Source organism: Anticarsia gemmatalis, chromosome 4, assembly GCF_050436995.1.
Source record: "Anticarsia gemmatalis isolate Benzon Research Colony breed Stoneville strain chromosome 4, ilAntGemm2 primary, whole genome shotgun sequence".
Lineage (NCBI taxonomy): Eukaryota > Metazoa > Arthropoda > Insecta > Lepidoptera > Erebidae > Anticarsia > Anticarsia gemmatalis.
Window position 1 is genome coordinate 6,865,193 of NC_134748.1, and position 11,668 is coordinate 6,876,860.

At 34.0% G+C, this 11,668-nt stretch overlaps 1 protein-coding gene across 2 annotated transcripts; it reads left to right on the top strand.

Annotated features, from left to right (window-relative positions):
- The first annotated feature begins 370 nt into the window (after nucleotides 1-370).
- On the top strand, nucleotides 371-11,571 carry Pitslre (cyclin dependent kinase 11B pitslre). 2 transcript variants are annotated; one of them, XM_076113399.1, is made up of 12 exons: nucleotides 371-633; nucleotides 1,223-1,378; nucleotides 1,863-2,665; nucleotides 3,086-3,307; nucleotides 3,630-3,864; nucleotides 4,104-4,272; nucleotides 4,529-4,711; nucleotides 9,516-9,660; nucleotides 9,810-9,931; nucleotides 10,017-10,241; nucleotides 10,363-10,581; nucleotides 10,758-11,571. In XM_076113399.1, the coding sequence occupies exons 1-12, from the start codon at nucleotides 557-559 to the stop codon at nucleotides 10,962-10,964; spliced, it is 2,763 nt and encodes a 920-aa protein (XP_075969514.1). In that variant the 5' UTR covers nucleotides 371-556; the 3' UTR covers nucleotides 10,965-11,571. The 2 variants fall into 2 exon arrangements, with proteins under 2 accessions (XP_075969514.1, XP_075969515.1); XM_076113400.1 differs by having other exon boundaries at nucleotides 3,092-3,307.
- The last annotated feature ends 97 nt before the right edge of the window (nucleotides 11,572-11,668 follow it).

Sequence of the window (11,668 nt, forward strand, 5' to 3'; positions counted from 1 at the left end):
CCTATTTATTCGAATTAGAACTAAAATTAGTTTTTGAGATTTTTAATATTATTTAACCCATTATAACTAATATAATAACTGATATAACTAAAACTTAAGAACTAAAGAACGAATAAACAAATAAATTTAACTAACCTACTATAAAAAATTAAAAGTGACTACTGAAGATAAAAGCTCTTTCTCAAACAGAAATAATATTCTAGTTATAGTATTTTTGGTTGGTATATAGTAATTAAACACTTACTCACAATAATTAATAGCTACAAACTTGCACACAATCAAAAAAACTAGATAAGGTGGTAGATATGTATTTATTGAACGCCAAAAGACAAGCTTTCAAATACTTACACTCTGTTAGAAAAAAACAATGCTAAACAAAATGGCGTTTCTTTCTTGGAGCGTGAGTGTATAGAATTTTATACGTCGTGTTTTATTTGCAGTTCATAATTTTGTTGTAAAATTGTAAATCCTAAAACTTTGATGCGGGTTAGTGATTTTTGTGGCTTTTATTATTTTATTTTTATTTTCTACGTAACCAAATTCTTTAGTTTCAATTATGAGTAATTACGAAGATGATCAAAGCGAGGATGGAGAATTAGCGCGTAGCCCTGTTCAAGACGAAATGGATTTCAGGTATTTATTTAGTTTTATTCTTGTGTCTTACATTTCCGTATTTATTATGTTTTGGGGCGTGATATTGCCTGATGTTGCTATACTTCGACGTACCTACTTGGATTTTGTTCAGTAATTGATCATGTTTTACATCACGCACGAAATGATAGTCGTTTCATCAGAAACGGCATATGTTGATATGTAATAGCCAGTTACACACTTATTTGGCCAACTGGTTATGTCGTATCTTGTGCCTCAATTGGGATTTACCCAATGCCATGTGTATCAGGAAAATGGTTGTCTTGTTTCAATGACGCTGCAAGTGATAAATGAGTGAAGCTCTTATAGCCCTACATGTATTTGGGTTACTATATTCTATGAACAAAGGTGATATTATAGATGACTCATCAAGGTGGCATTAGACATTGTTTTCCACTGATAAAAATAAGGTTCAACAACACTTGCTTCTATATTTCACTTTTGTAACTTTCAGTCATCAATCATCAATTTTATATTGTTTTATTATTCTGTGTTGTTATTGATGTTTTAGCTGAGTTAATAGTGGTATGTTTTGTTTATATACAGTCAGTAAAATGTATTTTATTTTTAGTTTATCTGATGAAGATCGTGACAATGCGGACTCCCTAGTAATCAAGCCACCCCAAGCAATAATACGGACATCACATCGTGACAAACGAGCTCATAAAAGAGCCGTCAAAGATAGATATAAAGACAACAATAGAAAGGAAAAGAAGCATCTTTACAGGTAATTAATTAGACTTTGTACTTACTTATTCATTAAAAGTCTATATAATAGTATTAAATGAAGGTCTATTATAGTTTATTTGTATTCAATGAAGGTATATTTTAGTATGCCCTATTTAAATTACTAAAATGATTACATTTATTGCTATAATTTGATGTGAAAAGTTAATTTATTATACTGCCGTTTCCCAAAAGTCTGCTAGTTGCTGATAGTGTTGATATTATTCATGTGATTCAACACTTTTGGCACAACTAATCTGTCACATTATATGATTTTGTGTATATTACCTACTCATAACAGTTGGATATCAGAGTTTAAAGTTGCATTACTTCCAAATAATTTTATTTTGAGTTTACTCTCAGGTACTTTATTTTATCAGAAAACTTTATTTAACGTTTTATATATCTAACATTATGTGCTTTAAGGTCTATCATCCTACTGACATTGGGAATATTGTAGATCAATCATAAACCTTTTTCAACAGGGACCGTGATAAGTCTGACAAATCAAAAAGAGAAATGAATAAAAATTCTGACCGTGAAGATATGGCCAAAGAATACTATAGAGAAAAACAATATTATAGGGAAAAAGAGATGTATAGAGATAAAGAATCATTTAGGGACAAGGAAACATTTAGAGATAAAGAAGCATATAGAGATAACAAAGAAATGTATAGAGACAACAAAGAATTATACAGGGAGAAGGATATCAGAGAAAAACAAATGTACCGGGAACGAGAAATGAGAGAAAAAGATATGTACAAAGAGAAAGAAATGTATAGAGAGAAGGAGCTTTACAGAGAACGAGAACATTACAGGGAGAGAGAAATGTACAGAGAAAACACTTCATTCAGAGACCCCGCTAGAACAAGGGAGGCGTACAGGGAAAAAGAAATGTATAAGGAGAAGGAACTGCAGAGGGATGCATATTTAGGCAGAGATAGACAATATAAATATACAGAAACAGATCCCAAACGGTCTGATAATGAAAGAATAGAATCAAGATTGAGATTGTTAGCTGAAGAGGGTCATACAAACCACAACAATGAAAAAGAGAACAGAGACAGGGAAAGAACCTCTGCTGATAAGGAATTGGAAGATTTAAGGACTAGATTACTAAATAAAAGAATTTCCAAAGAGCTTCAGAGCCAAGATAACAAGAAAGGTTCTGATTATCTGGAAAAGGAATCCAAATCAAGTACTCGTCACTCTTCATATGACTCCAATACTCGACATTCATCCCTGGATAAACATCAAGAGCATAGGAAAAACAAAATGTTGTTTGCAGGTGAGAAAAGTTCTGTTTGCTAAACATACATTATATAAAAATGGTTTTGGCATGATTTAAGTATTATTTTGTAGCTATGATATTGAATTATTTTAATATTATTTTGTACATAATATTATTATAATGCAACGGGTCTTATACGCGATTGAAAATTTAAAGGTTAGGATACCTTATTTGCTGCCCGACGTTTCGATCGCATTACAACGACCGTGGTCACGAGCTGACTGATGTGGCTGCTAAGCGTCGTCTTCTTGCGGCGCGAGTTTCGACGCCTAAACTCGCGTATAAGACCCGTTGCATTATAATAATATTATGTGTACTAGTCGCGAGAGTTTAAAAACATTATTTTGTAGTTATAATATTGCATGGTTTTAATTATGTAGTGATTTTTATAGTTATTACAATTATGCTTTGTTCAAGATAAAGAACGAGAGAAAAGGAAGCATGAATCGCGTAGTGAATTAGAAGCGCGGCGGGAGGAGCACAGGCGTCGTGGCAAGAAACGTTCTGTAACCCCTGATGAAGGTGCATCAAAGAAAACCAAGACAACTAACTCTCCCAATTATGGGGACTCAGTAGTTACTGTATCAGACTCTAGTGATGTAGAAATGAAGAGTGATACCCATTCAGAACCTGAAGATGGTAAGTTTTAAAGCTATTAATTATTATTTAAATAAAATTTATTGGTTTTATAATATGAGCTTTTGCCCACGACTTCGTCGGCGTGGTTTGTGACTTAAGACAGAATTTTCAAACAACATTTTATCCATATTTTATCTCTTTAGGAGTAAAATTGATTAAAATACTTTCATAATGGATGCCTATGTCTTAACATCTTCCTGCATGCTAAATTTCAGCCTGATCCGTCCAGTGGTTTGGGCTGTGCGTTGATAGATCACTATGTCAATCAGTCACTTTTGAGCTTTATATATTTAGTACTGATGTTATCAATTTATAATTTCAGGTGAACATACAAACAGTGAAACAGAAGATGATAGTTCGAGCACTGAATCAGACTCTGCTGTTGATTCCAAATCTGAAGAGGAAAATCCTCAAAAAGAAGAAGTAAAGTCTGATAAAGAAGAAAAGGAAAAAGATAGATCCAATGAAAAAACTAGGCCTCCTTCTAAATCTAAGTCTCCTAGCCCTAAGATAAAACTCGAATCCCCACTATCACATGTTGGAAATCTATCTGGCAGGTGGGTTGTGCAATTATTTTGTTCATGCTATGTTATACTGTGCATAAAAGATATTTTTAGCAGCAATTCCCTTAATTTATACAAAGTTCAGCTTCAGTCTTCACAAACAATTTTATGTGTAAAAGCTAATAATATGGTAGTTTGCAGATGCCAAAACATTAAAAAAAGGATTCTTAATTTATTATTATTTATGTGTTTATTAAATACTTGTCTTCATAATATTATATTTCAAATTCCAGGTCCTTATCCAGATCTAAAAGTAGAAGCAGATCACATTCCTTTTCACCGCCACCTCCAGGAGAAAATGGACAGGCTGTAGAAGAAGAAGAAAAGCATGATGATGAGGAGGAAGAGAGAATGCGCGAAGAAGCCATTAATGCGCTTCCACCATATTATCCGGCACTACAGGTACAGAACCATTTTCACACTTTTCGTAGAAAATTAGATAATATGATTTAAAAAAATTAGATATAAGAGAAATCAAAAGATTTTTTTTCAGGAAGAAGAGAAGACACTTTCTCTGAAAAAGTAAACCACTCAGTTCTAATTTTATTCTTATGTCTGTGTGTTTGTGTCATCTTCCGTAAATTCCAATCAAACTGGTATTATAAGTATTAATCAATATTATTGCAAATTTAATTTATTATTTAATAACATTTTATAGGGTTGTCGGTCCGTTGAGGAGTTTCAATGCCTGAATAGAATAGAGGAAGGCACATATGGAGTTGTTTACAGAGCCCGCGACAAAACAACGGAGGAAATTGTCGCTCTCAAACGACTCAAAATGGAAAAGGAGAAGGAAGGATTCCCCATCACATCTCTGAGAGAGATAAACACATTACTCAAGGTAGGATCACAATCTTTATATTTTATACTCTAAGCTCACTTGAGCCATCACAATGCATCACCGCTCTTTATTTGAAGGTATTTCGTTTTATATTGTTTCGTTATAATGATGCTAGGTAGTGTGCGAGCCGCGAGCTGTGAAGCACTCGATGGCTCCTGTGTTAATTCATGTCATTAATACCTTGTATTTTATTCCTACAGGCCCGGCACCTCTTACCTGCAAGAGGGTTGTGCTAGAGGTGTGACCCAATTGCAAGGGTAACAACTTCAATAACAAGGGCGGGCCTAAGTATCTTATAAGGAATTTATTCCAGGGAAAAAACCCTCCAATGCTTTCTTCTTATTCCGTATCAACATCTACAAATTTGACGCTCAGCAAAAAGTAATTTTCCAATATTCAATGCTTACAATACGAACATCGAAGGTTAAGATATCCGTGCAAGTATTATTAATTATATAAACCCATGTCAAGATCATCAACAACACCAGACACGCGAGAGGCAACAATGTAACATAAGAGGTAAAGTTAGGGAATATTGTTAAGCTTTCACTGAATTGCTTCAATACTGTCAATACAAATATTGTATTAAGCAAGCAGCTAACTAATAAGGTTTATGTATTTTCTACCGATTTATCCTCAAGTCAGAAATTCTGTAAAGCATCAAGTGGTTAATGCTTGATAAAGTATTAATAATACTAAAATCAGTGATTCATTTGGAATTACTCAGAAATCGTACAAACATATTACTCAATCTTATGAATTATACTAACAAACACATTATTATAATGTTTTGAGAACATGAGTCAGATAAAGTATAACTGTAGATTAGAATTTCCAATTAAATATATTAGATAATGTGTCTATATGTTATACAAAACGAGGTAAACAGATAATTTCTGACTTTTGATAAAATTGAGAAATAAATATGAACCAGCTGCTTTATAATAAATATGATTGTAGCTAGTTGTGTTTGCAATCTGTAGTCGAAATTATTGAAATATGTTTGAAATACTTTAAATAAGTTTTTAAACTATGCATAGTTGCAATTTTTTTACTTTTGATGTCACCCAGCGGAATTGTTATGGAGTCTAATAGCCCATTGTTTAAATAAAGGAGCCACCATGACTATTTTTAGTGTTTTTTAACTGTCGTGACTTGTACACGTAAATACTAAGATGCCCAACGGGTGTCACGCGCGGTGAAAATCGGTCATAAAAAAGGTATCATAACCTTTACAATTTTCGCCGTGCATTAGACCCGCTGTGCATTTTACTATTATGATGCTTTTTATTTTTAGTAAATAGAGAACTCTGTACCGTCGACGTCAAGTCGTCAATATCAGCCAAGACACACTGACACTTTGGTGAATTGACAATATTAAAATATTACTGTTACTGTATTTAATTATTGCAGTATCGATAGTTAACATATTTCTCCATGTTGAAATTGCCATATATCTACTTATATGGTGCTAGTATACTCAAAACTTTTCGCTTTATGGGTGCTAAAAAGTCACAATTATTATAATAGCTGGTCCTTTCTCTTCTAATAGCTTTCACCTAACAGTTTCCCGTATTTATTTCTAATTTATTAGTTCTGAAGGTGAATTGGAAAAAACTTATTGGAAATTACATTGTTTTTATTTTAATTTTGTAAACTAAAGGCTGTTTCATAAAATAATCTAATTTGACACTTGTTTGTGGCTGATCGTTTGGTAAAATTACTGATTTGTAACTTTCGAAAAAGTAAACAAACGTAGACTTTTTGAATGCTTTACCTCTGTTATGCTCTATCAAAGTACCAAAGATCCACTTAATGAGGAATGTGAAGATATAATCCAAATTATGAGCTATCTAATTTCAGTATTTTTCAGATTTTATCTGCTTGTAACTGTTCATAGACTACCCACGTCACCCTCGACCGACGGCATAATGATAATCTACAAGCCACAGAGAGGACGCGAGGTGTAAAAGGTGTACGTCGACCAACACGGGTTTGCGTCGCAACTACCTGATGAACATTACATAATGCGCAGATGTTTGAAATTTACACCAATTTTATATTTTCGTAGCAAACAAGTGTCAATTTAGATTTTCGTAGATTCATATTTTAGTTTGACAAAATTAAAATTATTACAGCAAGTATAATGGAAACAAGTTTCAAGAAGAGAGTGCTGTAAATGATTGGTACACACAGTTTAGGTTAAATTCTGTCTTTTGGCTCACAAATACGTATTGGTATGAGCTTTTGATTTTTATGCACAAGATGTGTAAGAAAATGCTAGACAACGTCATAATACCGTAGCTTATAAGGCGAAACGTGTGTTTAATAACGATGTGCATCTTTTTCTTTGATAAGTACATCGATGTTAGATAGACTGAATGAAGACTTCTTGTTTAATTTGGGCTAAACTTTTGAGTACAGATTTATTCTCATATCCAGCTTAATGTAAACTTTTTTACATTTGTACAACCCCTGTCCTATTAAGATTTTTATTACTTTTGAGCCCTTAAAACATTTCTCTATTAATTTCATGTTTTAACAAAATCGTTTGCCAATGTTGGTCACCATTTCTCCAAATTAAACGGCAGAAAATAAGTTAACATTTTTTATAAGCTTGTATGGTGGATTTTTTCGTGTACTTAACAAATAAAAACCTGTAATGTTTTTAAGCATAAATCGTTGTTTTGCGTGTATATCTCGTTAAGGGCTGTCTAGTGTGGTAAGTTTTGAGTACCTATTGATTTAAGTGCCTTTGCTTAACATTACATATAAATTATTTACAAATGTATATTTGTCGCAATAAAAACTATATATTTTCAAAAAAGACAAGAGTGGGTTCAAGATGTTGGTGATTACGTAAGTTAGTTGTAACTGAAATGTGTCGTGACCGAAGATTATCATGGTTTAACTTTCGATGTTCGTATGCATTTTATATTATTTGTCAAATTCTTGTATGGGATTTATAAACAATGAAACGTTGTTTGCTAAAATGTAGCCATGCATTGTTATTAAACCAGGCATAAAGCGCTGACGAAGCAGGACTCCGGCGTTAATATCGTACTAAGTGTTGTTGAGTATTTCTCTCAAGGTGATGAAAGTCGACGTATTACTGAATTGTTGCTTTCACTGCCTTACGAAATATCAAAATTTTACCGTTATTAATGAGTGATTTTGGAGAAAAGTTTACTAATTTGTTTTACAACCCCCGAAGTAGGATAAAATACAAGGCAAGACATGTGACTTGTTTAACATTATGCTAAGGATAAGTACTTTGAATTTGTCGCAATACTTACCTTCATAGTAGCAATAATTAAGTACTATTATTCTAGCTGTAAGAACGTTTTGGCTGCATTTTAATTTCAATTAATTAAAATCACGCAACCCCTATTTATTCAAAGAATATTAAATTGTTTCTAATATTTTGAATGAAGTTAAGAAGCGTGATTTTAATGGTTGAAATAATCATAACAACTTTGATGGCTGTGGTTTAATTAAATAGATATACAAAATTTATATTTAACATGAACATTTTATCATTTCTTTATAATTCAATTTGAAAACACATTTATTTAATTAAACTGAATGTATCATTGAAATGTCTCAATTTTGTTATGTTACTTGATTTCACAATTCTACACCTGTCTAAGTGCGTGAGTATAATATATACTGAAAGTAAATGGCGTGTTATAAAATTAAAAACATAATGCATATGGTTAAAGTAAACATTGTAACAAAACAAATGAGACTTACCAAAGTTATTTTGTTGGTTGAGAATGAAATATAAAACCGTACTTTGAAGTTATCATAGGGATATTTAGGAATATCCTCACTTCTCTCAGTTTTGGATGTCATTTACAAATTTTGAAATAGCACTCCTTTAGTAAAGTGTGTGCAAAAGTCATAAAACTTTATTTTTCATTCTCATAACATAACAAAATATGTTATGTTATATTGTCTGAAAATGTTTCCTTCACAATACATTGTAATAATTGTAGTAAATTGTGTATTATCAGTGACTCTGTAACGTGGTTTTGGTTAAAAATTCACTTGCCTGTATACTGTAGCTTGCTACTACTTATATGTTCAATTTGGAAATCCAATGTTGGCTAATCAGTCCAACAGTAGGTATGTTAGTTGTTAAATATTTGTTTTTTTTTTCAGAGTTAAATAGAATATAATACCTGTATTATATGTTTTCAGTAGCTAGTTACTGCCAGATGGATTCTATCACTTTGAAATATTTATATATTTATTAATCACCCAATTGTTTGTTAAACATTTACAATTTATATGTTTTGTATAATTTTAATATCAAGTCTTTGTGTGATGTCAAAACCTATCAAAATTAGTAACACATCAAAGTATATGGATGTGCTAAACATTTTAAGCATTGTTGCCAAATCAAACCCAGAGCTTGTGATTTAAATTTTAATACAAGTTGTTTGGTATTTTTTATTTGAAAAAATGTTCACGATTTCATCTGTTTTCGTTGCATAGTATTAAGTTGAACTATTTATACATTGTGAAGTGCTCGAACCGTTACAGCAGTCTGAAATCTTGTCTTGAAAGATAGACACTTAAATTTTGGTAACATTTTTTAATGTTACAGTAGCAAGTTTGCTTGTCTTTCACGATAAGTGTAGTGAATAAGTTAGATATAATTGCGTATTGTTTAGTGAAATATTGTGAAGCATTCATTTTCAGATATATATTATAATAAGGATGATACAAACGGCCTGTTAGGCAAGCTGAGTTGGAACTGTATAACTAACGTGTCGCACGATCTGCTTGTATGTTGCAGGGTCAACATCCCAACATCGTGACTGTGCGCGAGATCGTGGTGGGCTCCAACATGGACAAGATATTTATTGTTATGGATTATGTAGAGCACGACCTCAAGAGTCTCATGGAGACTATGCGTGGCAAGAAACAAGTGTTTCTACCTGGTAATTCACTTATACAATGTACCATTAAACATGCAATGTGCTGTGAGGATAAAACCCTCGAGTCATATGCATTGTGTTTGTTATATTCTTTGTGTTGATTTTCATGTGCATGATTTTTGATATACAATATTCTATTTTTATTCCCACAGGAGAGGTGAAATGTCTAATGACACAACTACTGAAGGCTGTTCACCACCTTCACGACAACTGGATTCTACACAGAGATCTTAAAACTAGCAACTTATTGCTATCCCACAAAGGTGTTTTAAAGGTTGGTATTCTTTACTACGAGATTCCATTAAGAATGTATATTTTTTAATAGAATTGTAGTGTAATTGGTTATTTTTTTGTTTAAGGTTGGAGATTTCGGGTTAGCACGAGAGTATGGCTCTCCCCTACGTCAGTACACGCCCGTGGTGGTGACTCTATGGTATCGTGCGCCGGAGTTGCTCCTGTGCTGTAAAGAATACTCCACACCCATCGACATGTGGAGCGTCGGCTGCATATTCGCTGAGTTCATCGCCATGAAACCACTGTTTCCTGGGAAGTCTGAAGTCGATCAGTTAAATAGAATATTCAAGGTAAGTTTCAAACAGCTAACTTATTAAAAACAGTGGAAAATCCTACTCTTTTTTTAGTTTTATTGATAAATAACAAAATCAACTGATTACTACATGTATAATGTAATTCCTTTGTCTGCAGGACATGGGAACGCCGTCAGAGAGTATTTGGCCAGGCTACAACGAATTACCGGCCGTGCAAAAAATGACGTTCGCGGAACACCCGTCGGGAGGGCTCAGACAACGGATAGGCGCCGACCTTCTGTCGGAGACAGGCCTGACTCTATTGAACGGCTTCTTGACCTACAACCCCGCTAAAAGAGTAACCGCCGATGCTGCATTGGAACACGCTTATTTCAAGGTAAATAATTAAGCATCAAGTATTAGGAACTGCAATTTGTTTACTGATTAGCTACAATACGAGTCGACACTATCAACAATAGATAAGAATAAATAAATTATTCATAACACAAAACGTGTAGCACCCGCTAGATGTTATACAGCACAAACGTTATAACCGATGTTGTGTGGTTACAGGAGCAGCCGGTGGCGATCGAGCCGGCGATGTTCCCCACGTGGCCCGCCAAGTCGGAGGGCAACCGCCGCACCACGCACAGCCCGCGGCCGCCGGCGGGCGGCGCCGCCTACGCGCAGTTCGCGCGCGCCGACTCGGACGAGGCGCTGGGCTTCCAGCTGCACCAGCGCTCGCTCAACGTGGCGCCCGGCTTCTCGCTCAAGTTCTAGCACCGCCCCGGCCGCCGGGCCCGCGCGCGCTGCTAGCGCCGCTCCACGGACATCTCGGTGTCGACGCTTAGACTAGAACGAAACCTATACGATAGCACGGAGTTATGTAAAGGAAACTGCCATTTTTATAAATATTCTGTATATTGCAATAATCGTGTCCCACTACTACGTTTACGAAACGACAGAAATTCAATAGGGACCGATAGGGAGCCGTTGTATATATGATTACTTTATTCGATGTACTTATAGATTACGAACATGATGAACTAATACTTAAACATTTCAATGTAACGTTTTGCCATTTTAAGATTGTCGATGTACATGTAAAATAAAATATAACGTAAAGTAATATTTTTTCATTGTATCGTATTCGATTGATGTATCGGGAGTCCTGCGCTCAAAATATAATTGTCGATCGTTTTGTGGAAGTAAACGTACGGCGTCTGTGTCGGCTATTTAAATGTTGAATGCACATAATGTTACAAGTTATTATTCAACGATTTGTGTAGTTACACTGTGTAAATACCTCTTATGTTTAGTGGTGAACCTCAATGAAGGTAGATTGTAGAAAAAAGTGGTACAATAAAATATATGTTTTGAAATTAAACTGTATTATTATTTCTTTGTATTTCAAAACTCCAAAGTTTCAAAAATCTGTTTAAAATTTTGGTCCTTGATCCAAAAGTGCACGTTTGCTAAGATGG

Excerpts from the sequence above, each read along its gene's own strand:
- Pitslre (XM_076113399.1), top strand. The coding sequence starts at position 557 with ATGAGTAATTACGAAGATGATCAAAGCGAGGATGGAGAATTAGCGCGT. Across the intron at positions 634-1,222 it reads CAAGACGAAATGGATTTCAG|TTTATCTGATGAAGATCGTG; the intron begins GTATTTATTTAG and ends TTTTATTTTTAG. Across the intron at positions 10,582-10,757 it reads TGGAACACGCTTATTTCAAG|GAGCAGCCGGTGGCGATCGA; the intron begins GTAAATAATTAA and ends GTGTGGTTACAG.